Here is a 14,476-nt window from a genome sequence, read left to right as displayed (position 1 = left end):
AATGTTAATTTTTAAAAATCAAAGTTCAAAACGGGTAATCGATCAAAATAGAGTATTCAAATAATCAATTTGTCTATTCATATTTTTAACATTTTGACAAAACATGAGTAAAAATTAATTTTTAAAAATAAAGGGTAATCAGCCAAAATAACCCTTGCACAAAACATAAAAAAATTTATACACAATTTAAAATTTTCATAAAAAAAAATGATGCAAAGTGTATAATAAATAAATAAATAAAATTACGTGTATAACAAGGTGTTTAAACTTTGTTTTCGGCACTTTAATTATTTGTTATACAATGAGCACAATCATAAAAAAAAATTGGTGTCAAGACGCGTCCACGTATGCATATAAGGAGCATGTTGTACGTGTAGGTTGAAAAAGACTCCTTAAATAATATTTAAAAATATATTTTCTAGTCCCTAATAAAGCAAGAATCCCCACATAGACCCATTTATTTATTTTTAATCAAAATCAAATTTTAATTCTAGAAAAATGAGCAAATTAAACAATATTTATTCCAAATAAAATAAAAAAAACTTTAAAACATCACTAATATAGTAAAAATGGTTTATACCATTTTAGGTCATTTTATTTTTTTAATATCAATTTGGACCCTCGGTTTCAAACAATTACAAATGAGACTATATCTTTTGTAAATTGGAAAAAAAATGTATCTTTAGCTCAAATTTGAAAAATAATAAACTAAAAAAGAGTTTGTATTTTCTTTGTTGGTCTCCTATAGCGGACTGAGTTTGTAGAAGAAGAAAAAACAAGTGAGAAGAGTCCAAACTATGGAGTCGAGGGTGCTTTGTTTTTTCTGTCTAATTCACAAAATAGAGTATCATGTATGTAATTATTTGAAACTAGTAGTCCAAAAAAAGCAGATAAACCCAAAATTATATAAACCCTAAAACATAAAGAAGAATATAAAATATTAACAAATAAATATAATTTTAAACACAACTTCATTGAAGTGAAGAGTACCATCCTCACACTCGCCCCATATACCATTGGAGAAGGCAAAATTTTCACCTTCCCCACTCCATTCTCCATTTACACTATGTTTGGTAGAGAAGAAAGAAAATAGAAGGGATAAAAAAATTGGAGAGAGAAAATGTTAAGGAAAAGAAAGAAAAGTCCACACTTAACATTGAAGAACGCAAAATAGTCCCCTTCCCCACTTCATTTTCCATTTGATCATTGTGTGGCTGTGTACTAGCGTAATTCCACAATAAACTTTTTGTTTTTTAAAAAAATACATTTTTGGGTCCTGTATTTTGTCAAATGGTTAAAAATAATCCCCTAAATTCAAATTTGATCAAAATATTTTCAAATATAATACCATAAAGATCAATGCCCATAGGAGTTCAATTCATTTCCCAAGTCGATTAACTCATAAATAAAGCTTAAGGACAAACATATTTTGACCGAATTCATTTTTTTTTTTTGCCCAAAATAAGAAAGCTTCATTAATTCTGCAAATCTTGCAATAATACAGCCTTAAGTTCAGAAGAAACATGAGAAGCAAACAAATGACGATCAGAAGCTATACACGTAGTCCTCGCTAAATAGTGAGCGACGGTGTTAGCAGACCGTTTTACAAACTTAATGGAAACAAACTGTGATTGTAATTCTGTCAACAAAGTCCTGCACTCTGTTATAACCCGCCCAAAGTAGGAATACAGAACCGAAGTACCCCTTATCGCTTGTACAGCAAGAAGGCTATCAAACTCAACTTCGACATTGCACCAACGATTGGATTTGATCCAGCTCAATGCTTCTTTGATGCCAATTGCTTCCGCCACCTCAGGGGATACCGAACCCCGCGCATTTCTAGCAATGGCCTCAATCAACTGCCCATTGGAGCCTCAGGCAACACAGGAGTAGCTGAAGCTTTGAGGGGAAACAAAGAGAGCTGCATCACAATTTACCTAAATTATGTTCTCTGTTGGAGGAGACCAATGCTCGCAACCATCCTCTTGAGTGACAAACCCAAGGGACAGATCAAAAGTCTTGTCCTGAGCACAACTCCATTGATTAAGGACGGTTCTTGATAATGCAACAACCTCAGCTGCTTCAATGCCCTTTTTATTCCAAACTAGATCATTTCGGCACTTCCACAAAGCCCAGCATAGCATAGCTGCCTTGTGTCTTTTCTCACCTGAATACAATTCAAACACAGCTGATAACCAGCTAGCAAATGAGCCAGTAGCCTCTGGGATAAAACCAATGCGCAGATGGTTCCAACAATCTTGAGAAAATAAGCAGGATACAAATAAATGACAAGGTGATTCGCTGGCCAAATTACAGAATGGACATAAGGGATTAACAGACACTCCCTTATTCCGCAAGAGATCTTTTGTAGGGAGACAGTCTCTAGAAACCAGCCACAGGAAGTTTTTGACTTTCGGAGGAATTTTGAGCTGCCATAATAGTCGCCAGAAACCGGAGTTATCACTAGAATTTGCGACTGCCTTCTCAGATTGTATTAACGCATAGGCGCTTTTAACAGTATAAATCCCACGATGATCAAGCTTCCAATACCAAGCATCTGCGTCTTCTTCATTAATAGGAATGGTGGTGATCAAGTTGATGTCTCTATCTGAAAAAATGTCCAACAAAATATCATTATCCCACATATTAGACCCCCTTACCATTAACTGTGAGACTTTTTTATCATTCAAAGCTGGATGTGTGGTCTGAATGAAAGAGTTTGCAATATCAGGCAACCAAGGATCTGAGAGTATAGAGACTGTCTCGCCTGACCCAATCCTCACCGTCGCACCTTTCTTGACAACATGGTGCGCTTCCATAATACTCCGCCAAATAAAACTTGGAGAACCGCCTAATTTAGCGGAGAGAAAATTGCCTTGAGGGAAGTATCTCGACTTATACACCCTGCTCACCAAAGTATTTGGATACATTAATAAACGCCAACCTTGCTTACCTAGGAGAGCGACATTGAAATCATGAAGGGACCTAAAACCGAGCCCCCCCATTACCTTAGGTTTACTCATCCTTTCCCAGCTCATCCAGTGTATTTTAGGCTTATTTGAGGAAGACCGCCACCAATATTTGCACATTAAACGCTCAATGTCCCTGCTCAAGCCAATAGGGAGTAAAAAGACGCTCATTGCATAGTTAGGGAGCGCTTGAGCGACAGTTTTTAGCAATATCTCTTTCCCCGCACGAGATAAAAATCTGCCTTCCCAACCTTGAATACGTTGAAGAATGCGATCCTTTAAATAACCCAATATGACAGATTTTCGCCGACCCAATATATTGGGGAGACCCAGGTAAGTACTATTCTCATCTGCCTCATGTATGCCTAAATCTCCACAAATGGTATCTCGCATGCTCACTTCTATATTACGACTGAAGAAGACCGATGACTTTTCATAGTTCACCTTTTGGCCAGAAGTGCCCTCAAAGATAGTAAGTAGATGCGAGACATGTGCAGCATTTTCACTAGTTGCTTTACAGAAAATATAACTGTCGTCCGCAAAGAGCATATGAGAGATGACAGGGGCTCCCCGAGCCACTTGAATGCCACGAATCAACTTCCTGCGTTCATAGGTACGAAGAAGCGCAGAGAAACCTTCAGTGCAAATGATAAACAAATACGAAGAAAGAGGATCACCCTGACGAAGACCTCTTTCAGGAACAATGTGTCCAAACTCCTTCCCTGCATGTGAAATCTGGTATCGGGCTGAGGTAACACACTTCATTAAGAGAGCGATTAGTTTCTGACTAAATCCCAATCTGCCCAGAACTGCTCTTAAGTAACCCCATTCGACCCGATCGTATGCTTTACTCATGTCCAGCTTTAGGGCCATAAACCCTTGTTTGCCCTTAGTCTTCCTCTTCATATAATGCATAATCTCATAAGAGATCATGATGTTGTCTGTAATAAGGCGACCCGGAATGAACGCTGATTGAGCTTCAGAGATGATACAGTCAATAACCAGTTTCAGGCGATTGGCAAGGACCTTTGACAATATTTTGTATAATACATTACACAGAGAAATAGGTCGAAGATCTAGCATAGACAGGGGTCTCTTCTTTTTAGGAACCAGAACAATATTAGTGAAAGGGAGCTTATCATCAAATGTCTCTGTACTCCAGAAATCCTGCACCACCTTCACTACATCACTACCTACAATCGGCCAGAACCTCTGGTAGAACCCAGGAGTCATCCCGTCGGGCCCCGGGGACTTATCGGGATGCATCTGGAAAAGAGCCGATTTTACTTCATCATCATCAATAGGCCTAACCATCAATTCATTCTGTTCCTGAGTGATAGTCGGTGTGAGGCAATCAATTACATCTGCCCAATTATCAACAGAAGACTTGAACAAAGTCTGAAAGTATTCCACCATGAGTTGCTCCAGACCCGAATTCCAATCCACCAAAACACCTGCATCATTACAGAGACTATCAATCTGATTATTGCGTCTACGAATTCTGGTACTAGCATGAAAATATTTTGAATTGTTGTCCCCCTCTCTAAGCCATAACTGTTTACACCTTTGCTTCCAAAAAATCTCCTGTTGAGTGAGGATTTCGAACATGGAAGAAGATGCCTCCTGCATTTTCAAAGCTGAGTGATGGTCGTGATGCGGCTTCAGCAATCTAATGGTACGTTTACACTGAGCGAGACGATTCCGAAAGCTGCCTGTAATCTCACTGCCCCACGAACCCAAAAATATTATTTTTCTAAGGGACTATTTTTAACCATTTGACAAACACACATGTTCCAAAAATATTGTTTTTCTAAAATAGAGAGTCTATCATGGAATTTAGCTAAAATGCAAAGACCCAAAATAGTATAAGCCCTAGAAAAAATATCAGGGGTAGAAAAAAATTGTTAAGGAAAAGAAAGAAAAGTGTTTTTTATTCAAGTTATTTAGTAGATGAGTTGAAAAATGAAAAAGAAAAAAAAATTGTATATTTAGATTTTTACTATCTTTCTAATTTTTTTATTTGTTTTAAATGATAGTTATTTTAGTAAATTTTTATTATATTACTTTTACACGAAAAAAAAATCATTCAGTTTTCCCTTCAATTTAGAGTAAAAAAAAATTTCTTAATTAGACTCACTTATATTTTTCTTTATTTTTCATTTCTCTCTTCTTTTCTTCCTTTTCAATTTTTACTTTATATTCACTTTTCTCATTTTAATTTTATTTCCTCTCATTTTTCCCCACTACCAAACATAATGCTATACTGGGAATAAACGCAGCAAAAATTAACTTCCTAATTCAAACTGGTCGGTGCAGCCTTTTATTTTATTTTTATCATTATTATAATTAATCAATTTGATAGTATAAGTTGAAGTAATTAAAAACAATATATATATATATATATGATAAGGTTTTCATTTACTGACTATAATTTGTGATAGAACTTGGATTTATTTATAAGCAAAGCTGCAAACTCCAGGGTCAAAGCTAGACAAACAGTCAAACCAAGGACTGCTGATAGGATTCTGGATACAGTGGATCATTGACACAAACTAAAATCTAAATATAGCAAAATTTAAAAAAAATAAACCACTAACATTAATATTAGTACTAAGTTCCTCCAACAACGACGCTATTTCTTCTTCTTCTTTTTTTTTTTTTTCTTTTTCTATTCCTATGGTTGATTTAAACCCCAAGGCAAACTATACCTTACTGACAAATTAAAATAAACTTTTCACTTTTTTTTTCTTTTTTTTCTCCTCTTCTCTTTTAAAGTTTAATCTGAACCGCTACTGTGACTACTGTCTCGGCTGTTAAGAGGTCAAATATTTAGCAGCTGATGACATTTCTTCCTCGTGGCTTGAAAAAAGATAGCTTGTATGTATGTATTCCCCTTGGCCATCTTTTCTCCTATATCCTCTTTTTATTATATTTTTTTTTTCTTTTCTTTATCTCTCTCTTTTTTTTTTCTTTTTTTTTCTTTTGGCAAAAACACACCAAAAGTTCTTGGTAACAGAAGAACACGTTGGTATTTTCTTGGTGAGAAGTGATATCCTCACTCGTATTTTTGGTCCCATGATTTAGTAATTAAGGTTCCACCACCTCATAAGGTATGTTTAGCCTTCTTCTCTTGTTGTCTGAGTTACTGTGAGGAGAATTAGCACATGACCCAACTGTTGTGCCATCGTTCTTATAGCTAAAGCATGCAGCATCCAATACCCCTATTGGACTTTGTGGTACAGACCGGACCAAACCATTAGACCCATTATTCAATTGAGAATCTTGAATCAATTGAATACATCTCAGCACTCTCTCCTACAAGAAAAAAATAAAAAATAAAAACCCATTTCTTGGTTAGTATGCTTATTGGTGATCAAGCCTAAACAATAAGAGAGAAAAAGCAAAAAAAAAAAGACGTCATTTATGTTTCATGGACCACTAGTAAGTAGGGGTATTATACCTTTTCAACATATTGCATAAGCACAGAGACGGCTATCTCAGTGTCCACTGTATTGGTTTCTGCCAGAGCAGATATTGCCACTGCCGCTGCAACCTCTGAAGGCTTAAATTCCAAGAAGTCAATTCCTACATAAAATTACCACCAACCATAAACGCCAAATTCTCTCTCAAATCTCTATCATATTTGTCATACAGTTCAGACTGAAATCATAGCCAAAAACCGTATGGAAGTGTAAATGCATATCTGCCTAAGAAAAGGAGAGAAAATAATGAAAGATAGTCACCGTTGACTGTGCTCAAAAGGAGTTGGATCGATCGTTGCACAGAGGTTTTAGCAGGGGTTTCATCGTTATTGATCTTCCGAAGGAAATAGTCCAAGAAGGAGAAAGGTGTAACAGCTTGCATTCTCCATTTCAATGTGCTCAACACAAGAAGCTCCATTCTTCGTATGGTTATAGGTTCAAACACAAATTTGGAGTCACACATCTGTTAAAACACTCAAATCATTAGTAGATGACTTACTATTCAATCCAAAGTAAATAAGGTTAGCAGATAATGCAAATGGGATTTGATTAGATTGCTTTTTTCAACCTGTAAATCCTGAGCTAGTGGGACTTCAGTCTCATCCATTTTGGCTGCAAGAGATAAGCATGTCACAGCCAGCAATTGCGCAGTCCAAACCGTGCTCTTCTATGCACAGCAGTGAGAATAGACGTTATCAGCAAAGATGTAAATATGTAAAAGGATTGGTAATAAGATTTGTTTGACTTGTTCCTCCTCAACTTACTGGTATATCATAGGCTGATAGGAACCGATCCAAGTAGCTTATTGACAGATACGAACAAAGAGGTCCGAAGCTGAAATGAGCATTTGCCTGTTGAAAAAAAAAAGGACAATGATATTAAATACCAACACAGGACAAAATAAAAAGAAAAAATAGCTGACAAGCACAAGACATAAAATCAGGACCAAAAAGAAAAAGAATCGTCATTTCAGTATTATTAATAGGGGATAATAACACTGAAGTGTGAAACTGCTGGAAGAAAGCGAAGGAAAGGCAAGAAATACTATTACATTACAACTTTTTCTTCTCTTTGGTCTTGCTGGCATATATACAGCTTGAAACAGAGAAAAGAGAAGGGACCAAAAGATTCAAAGAATCCTTCTTAGCAATGGCCCCAAAAAACTCTTTTATCTTAGCATTTATATCAAGACCCCATTTCGTTAAGCACCCAAATATTGGATTTGACACCAGACATCGATTACAAAAGAGGGAACCAAACACATACCGTGTCAAATAGTTCATATTAGAAAGGGAAGGAATAAAAATGCAGATTCATTTGCACAAGGACGGCATCATTATCCCACAAAATCCATGAAACATCAAGAAAACTAAAATGGGAATGCAAAAAAAAATAAGAGAGAAGCTTTTAACAGTGTGTGTGAAAGAGATAAGAAGAAAAACATAGACGCACACAAACTTAGACAAAGCTATGACTCATACGAACCCACCTTTCCAATCCAACCAAGAGCCTCCTTTCTAGCCCCGAATTCCAAACCCCCACTCCTTAGCCTTTCCAAGTAATCAATACCAGGCAAGTGTTGGCATTCCTTCTCAACCATTGAAGTTATACACTCATCACTCTGCAATGGCAACTCATCCCAGCCATCAAAGCACTTGTCTTGGTCATGGTTTTTGTCATGGTTTTGGTCATGGTTTTGATGGTTACTATGGTACCATGCAGTACCATCATCTTGAACCTCATCCACCACAGACCCACAATCGTTATCATCAAAAGTGAAGTTGTCTTCTGAACAAAGAAGGCTGGAAACCAGACAATCAAAACTGGGTGCCATTGAAGAACTTGTCAAAAACCAAAAAAACAAAATATAACAAGAAGATAAAAGTTTTTCTTTTTAAATACAGAAGACTTTGAAACTTGGGTTTGACAATGATTTTTTTACTTGTTTCGTGTGTGCTTACTGAGACCCTTTTTTCACAATATCAAGATAAAGAACCTGTAACCAGAGAATCGTAAAACTATAGGTATAAACTATAAGAAAGGAGGGAAAAAAACAAGTCTTTATGAAATGTTAGTGTATGGCGGTGTAGTGGAGCAGAAGCAGAGACTCTCTCCCTATTTCTCTCCCTCTCTCAAAGTGGGCTGAAAAGACTGCCTCTGGGGAGGGGTTTATGAAGGAAATGAGAGAGGCCCTCTATGAGAGAGAGAGAGAGAGAGAGAGAGGCTAATAAGGAATCAAAAGGGTAACAAGAGCAGACATAAGATTTCATTTGTAAATAAAATGTTTTGTAATTATCATTATCTATTCTTAATAAAATCTACAGAAAGAAATCATTTTTATGTGTTTGCGGCTGGAACATAATAAAAGTATTACTATAAAATGTAATTATTTCCAGATATTCCATTGGCAATGTTATTAAATGTGCTTCTTTCATCTATGTGCTCTCCTGTTTGTTTTTTACTGCTTCATTACAAGGATAACACAATCATTTATTTCTATTCATATAATTTATAAAATGAATTTAGATTATTATCATTTCATTTTGCAGTCCTTGTATACATTGATATATATTTTTTTAAAATGATATTATTATATTCCTTTTTAAAAAAATTATATTTATATTTTATTTATCTGAATGTGATGTGGACATTTCTTATTGGATTGCTGAAATTTAAATTAAAATTAAATATGAAATATTATATAATATTATATAAATTTGGGTCAATGGCAATAAATACCATACTTATGCACAACAATAGCAAGTTGGTCTTTTGTTTAGAACGAGAGAGAGATGTGGACGTGACCTACTCCAAATTGTCCTATAACCCTTTCTATTAAAAAAAGCATAACCTTTTTATTAAAATGGAAAGTCAGAAATATCGGATTTTCTTTTCTTAATTTCTTAATTAATACAAGTAAATAAATATTGCTACAAGATGGAAAGTTTGGGGTATTAGTAATATTGACAGAAAAGGAGGATAAAATGGTAAATATAGAAAAGTAGAAGAGTAGAGGACCAATGGATGAGTGGGGCCACCAGCCTGTCCTTTTGAACATTCCTCCCATATCGCCACGTCCACTGGTTCACGACGAGGAGAGGAGCAACCATTTCTGTACGAAATTACGATTTTAACCGTTCTCTACAGCTAATAAGCTCAATTTTCATTTTCTTGTTGGTCCTTTTCTCAGTCAAGATAGTACCTTTTCATGCACTATTTCCCTCAATTTACGCTTTCGGTTATTTCGAAGAATCATATTTTATACGTACACCACTTATATTTTGAAGGCACGTACGTACCTCCCTTGTGTGTTGGTTCTTTTATTCAATTTTCTTGCATTGGTTCTTTTACGTACCTCCCTTGTGTGTTGATTCTTTTATTCAATTTTCTTGCATTGAGTGAAATTAATCAAATTATTAAGGCCTCCTCATAATATTACTATGCCTATGGTGACTGTAAATTCATTACTTCAAAAAAAAATTATGCAAATTCCATTGTGATCCCAAATGTCAATTGAGAGTATGAGAATTTGTAAGGGCATATTTGTCAAAACAACTAAGATCAGCGTCTACTATATGTTTTTATAATTAGTACGTAGAGGTGTGTCTCTTGGTGAAATTGGAAGGTACGAACAGGTATTTTTATTGGCGATGAAATAATAAAAATAATAGCAATTTAGTAAAGAGGCATGGTTAAAACCACGACTCATTCTTAAAATTTTAAAGCTACGCATTTATGTAAATAATAAATTAGAAAAGGTTTAGTGAAAAGATGCAACGTTTGGTTTGGTACCCATTCAAATGAAACTATGTAACATTTGGTTTGTGCCTAAAATGAAGCTACAAAATATTGAGTTGTCCATGCGTAAAGCAAGTTCTATAAATGACCAAAACATTTATAATCTCTTATCCTCTATTTTTCTTTTTCCTTCTATTCTTGCTTAGTATCTATAAATGTCAAGTGGTGTATTTGTTGGGAGAATTAGAATTGAAACAGTGGTTCTTGCTTGGTAATTTTTACACCATGTTTTAGCTTTCATAAGTGCACGTAATAAGCAATTAATTTTCCCTTCATTAATGTTAAGCCATGTGTGCTTGTTATTCTCTCAATTGATGAGACCAAATAACATCTCATGAAAATAATTTTGAAACACTGTTTGAAGCATCCAAAATTTATAGGTCAAAAACCATTATCTCTTTCTTTTTTTCTTTTTTGAAGAAAAAAAAATCCCATTATTTTCACTAAAAAAAATTGCTTTTCAAAACGAATTATTGGATGAATGCAAATGAGGGAATGGGCACGCAAAATTGCAAAGCCAGCTGTATGGAGACGTCATTCAACAAAATCGTACAACTTCCCCAAACGGGTTGATTACCTACCATCATAAAAGGATAAATGGCATCACTTAACAAAACAAAAATCATATGATCCTTCAATTTAATTAATAAAAAAGAGTTGGAAAAAACATGACAATTTTTTTTTAACTAAAAAAAATGAAGTCTTAATTCAAATCCAACACAAGTTACTGATGAGAAATTTTTATTAACATTATATTTTTATAAATATTATTGCATTGTATTGGGATATATTAAATTAAAATTGTGATAAAGTTAATACTAATCTATGCTTGGTATAGTATTGGATTGGGTAAAATATTATATTAATTTTAATGCATAAAAGTATTTAAAAAATAATATTTTAATTTACTTTCCAATTAATTTAATTTAAAAAAATAGAAAACAATATATATGTGGTCCACTAATATTGGAATGTGTGATTGTGGTGGGATCCACTAGTAAAAAGTGGACTCCCCACTTTTTGAGTGTGGATTTATTTTGGTTGGGATAAATAATCCTACACAAATGAGAATATTTTGGGTGAGGTAGATTATTAATCGTAGTCCCAAGTTATAACAAAGATATTATAAGGATAAATAATCCTTATCCTAGTCCTAGTCCCATGTAGCCAACAACCCTTGTTTGGCAAGAGAGTGAGAGGAAGGGAGAGGAGATGGAAAGAATGCTTCTTTCTCCATACCAATGAAATTCAATACTTCAATTTTTTGAAGGATGTAAGATAAAGGAAAAATAAAATATGTTAAATGTCATAACTAATCTTTAAAAAAGTAATAAATATTGATGTTAAAATGATAATATGGTGATTTTAACAATTAATTTCCTCACTTTCCTAATATCAAATAACATAACTATGTTTGGAAGGATAGAAGGAGAATAAAGAGGATGAAGAGTTAAAAGATGGCAATAAGAGTAATAATCATTTTAAGTTGTTTATTAAGAGGAATGAAGTAGTGTAATGATAAATATTATTTATTTATGAAATTATTATATTATCCTTATAATTATTTATAAAAATATTTTAAGATGGTATATTTGTAATTTTAAACAAAAAGAATATGGGGAGTGTGAATCCTTCATGGAAGGATTCCATTTGGCATGAGGGATGAAGATGGCAGGAGGGAAAATAGTAGGAGGAGAGCAAAATTCCATAGTTTGGCAAGATGGAAAGTTGGAGGGAGGGGAAAGATGAAGGGATGAGCTCTCCCTCCAAAACCTCAAAAATGAATCCCTCCAAAAATGAGAGAAAGAGAGAATAAGACAAAAAAAAATAAAGAAAATTATTTAAATACAATTTAAATAATTTAAATACATATATTTATAATAATTTTGATATAAAACTTTATATTCATCCTTCCCCTCTCCTCTTAATACCGAACAGCATAAATGAATGATATCACCATCTCCATTCATCTAAATCTCCATATTTCTTAAACTCTTCATCCATCCAAATTTCCATCCTTCCTACCAAACATAGCAATGAGAGATTTGAAAGGATTTGCAATCCTCTCATTTCTCATTTTACTTCCACAATCTCTCTAGCCAAACAAAAAGATTTATCTTCTTCCACCATTTCTCTCCCAATCTCATCTCCATTCACTCACTTCTCCCTCCTACCAAACATAGCAGAGAGCTACTATTCTCTTCATTCATCATATTCCCCATCATTCTTAAGCTTTCCATCCATCCTACTCTCATTCATTCCTACCAAACATAGCCTAAAAGACATTATTTAAAATATATCACAAAAGCCTACTTTTTCTATTTTACATGTTAACTCTTGCAATGTACCACACATTAGTTTCTCTTACCATAAGAAAAGACACTTATAGCGACGACACATATATCATCGCGATAGATCCCTAAAAATCACGAAATATAGGGAATTATTTTAATTTTTTTAAACACTGGAAGACCTAATTGTCGCTATGATACCAAAAATTTTGCTGGGTACCTTGGTGGGCAAGAGGTTTTGCCCTCCAAAGTATCTAGGCTTACATCGACTTGTGTCGTCGCCATAGATGGTGAAAATTTTGGACAACAAAGCACCCGAACAAAGTGTTTTTGCGCCAAAAAATATGTGTGGGAAAATACCATATAGCTAGTCATTATAGGGTATTTAATGAACAATTTATTTATTAAATATTTTAAATAATAAGTAAAACGGTGTCGTCTATACCAGATATAACACAGTCGATATAAGCTCTGCATATTTAGCCTCGACCCATGCCCTTTGGTCTTCCCCTTTCCCCATATTTCCATTTCTCTAGTTCCCAAACATGAACTACCCCAACCCCATGATCGTCGACCCATGCCCCGACCCTACCACCTCTCCCCAATCTTGACAACCCTAGCCCCAGTGACCCTAGCCTCGACCACGCTCTCTTGATGTGTCGTCGCTATATAGCTAACTTTCGACAATGACAATGGAGTGTTGTCGCAATAGGTATCTACACATACAAAATGTGTTGTAACGACTCTACATGCGATGACATAAACCTATGGCGACAACTTTGGGACCTATTGCGATGGGTTTTGTCATCTCAATAGGCTTGTTTTCGTGTAGTGTCTAATTTTTGTTTCTCTTTAGATCATTTAAATACTATAATTTTTTATGTTTTTTATTCATTTGAAATATGGAGGTATGAAGAGCGGAGAGAGATATTATATATATAAAGTTTAAAGGATAAACAATAATTAATAAAGATAGAAAAAATGCATTCTATAGCAATATATGAAAGAAATCATAAAATAGAATTGGATAAGTACTCCTTTGAATCTTTTTCTTTATGTTTTGACATCCAATCTTCTGAAATAAGATTAATCATCATTATGGATTTTCAGACCACTAATGATGGATTATCTAAAATAATACCTTCAAAATATAAAGAAAACTTATATTTTTTTTTTAAAAAAAGAAGCATTAGAATTCTTTATTTTATATTTATTTTACCTATTACGTGTCTTCTCTACATTTAAGGATTACTATTCATCATTTAAATTTTATTTAATAATAACTCACTTCTCTCTATCTCTCATTCTCTCATCGTTATTTCATATTTGAAATAAATAAAAAATATATATAATATTTAAATAATACAAATAAAATAGAGAATAGAAAGAAAAAAAAATAGAATTTTGATAATGTATTTCAAAGAATAGAATAAATAAGTTATTGAGAGTACTCGCATGCATTATAAATTTATAGATAACAGTATTATTTAATTTGCCAGATCTGTAAGACCTTCGTGGGAATGGGTTAGTTCCATATTCTCTTCTAAGAAGCCATGCATGCCCGTGAATTGCATATTGTCTTGTCCACAAAGTGTTTGCGAAATTGACCCTTAGCCATATGCACATAATTTTTTCCTACCAACCATGCATGAAGGAGGGAGTATTGGTATAAGTAGTCGTTTTTCATGCTCCATTCTAAAGGAGAAACAGGATCGGATCGCCTATGCAACAAAAGCTATAAAAAGTGTTATTGTATTTAGTGACATGAAGAAAATGTTAAAACTTAATGATGGAACAAGAAATTCAATCACATCAAATTGGGGCCAAAACAAATCTATCATTTTGATTTATGTGTAAATGAAACCAAAGGGTCGTCTTTACTGGCCAATGAATCACATAAAGAGAGGCACTTTTTCTCCTTTGTAAGCTTTTGGGA

At 34.1% G+C, this 14,476-nt stretch overlaps 2 protein-coding genes across 3 annotated transcripts; both read right to left on the bottom strand.

Annotated features, from left to right (window-relative positions):
- Window positions 1–1,475: 1,475 nt before the first annotated feature.
- LOC133805941 (uncharacterized) lies at window positions 1,476–4,598 on the bottom strand. The gene is made up of 2 exons (XM_062244087.1): window positions 1,979–4,598; window positions 1,476–1,873 (listed from the first exon to the last, which is right to left on the bottom strand). The coding sequence occupies exons 1-2, from the start codon at window positions 4,596–4,598 to the stop codon at window positions 1,476–1,478; spliced, it is 3,018 nt and encodes a 1,005-aa protein (XP_062100071.1).
- An 824-nt stretch (window positions 4,599–5,422) lies between these two features.
- On the bottom strand, window positions 5,423–8,563 carry LOC133803704 (cyclin-D3-1-like). Of its 2 annotated transcripts, none has more exons than XM_062241813.1 (6): window positions 7,941–8,563; window positions 7,216–7,302; window positions 7,020–7,118; window positions 6,713–6,914; window positions 6,430–6,554; window positions 5,423–6,284 (listed from the first exon to the last, which is right to left on the bottom strand). In XM_062241813.1, the coding sequence occupies exons 1-6, from the start codon at window positions 8,283–8,285 to the stop codon at window positions 6,057–6,059; spliced, it is 1,086 nt and encodes a 361-aa protein (XP_062097797.1). In that variant the 5' UTR covers window positions 8,286–8,563; the 3' UTR covers window positions 5,423–6,056. The 2 variants fall into 2 exon arrangements, with proteins under 2 accessions (XP_062097797.1, XP_062097798.1); XM_062241814.1 differs by having other exon boundaries at window positions 7,020–7,115.
- Between the last annotated feature and the right edge of the window lie 5,913 nt (window positions 8,564–14,476).

The sequence above is a fragment of the Humulus lupulus genome, chromosome X (assembly GCF_963169125.1).
Source record: "Humulus lupulus chromosome X, drHumLupu1.1, whole genome shotgun sequence".
Classification (NCBI taxonomy): domain Eukaryota; kingdom Viridiplantae; phylum Streptophyta; class Magnoliopsida; order Rosales; family Cannabaceae; genus Humulus; species Humulus lupulus.
The sequence above is the reverse complement of the archived record's forward strand: the minus strand, read 5'-3'. Positions and strand labels throughout refer to the sequence as shown.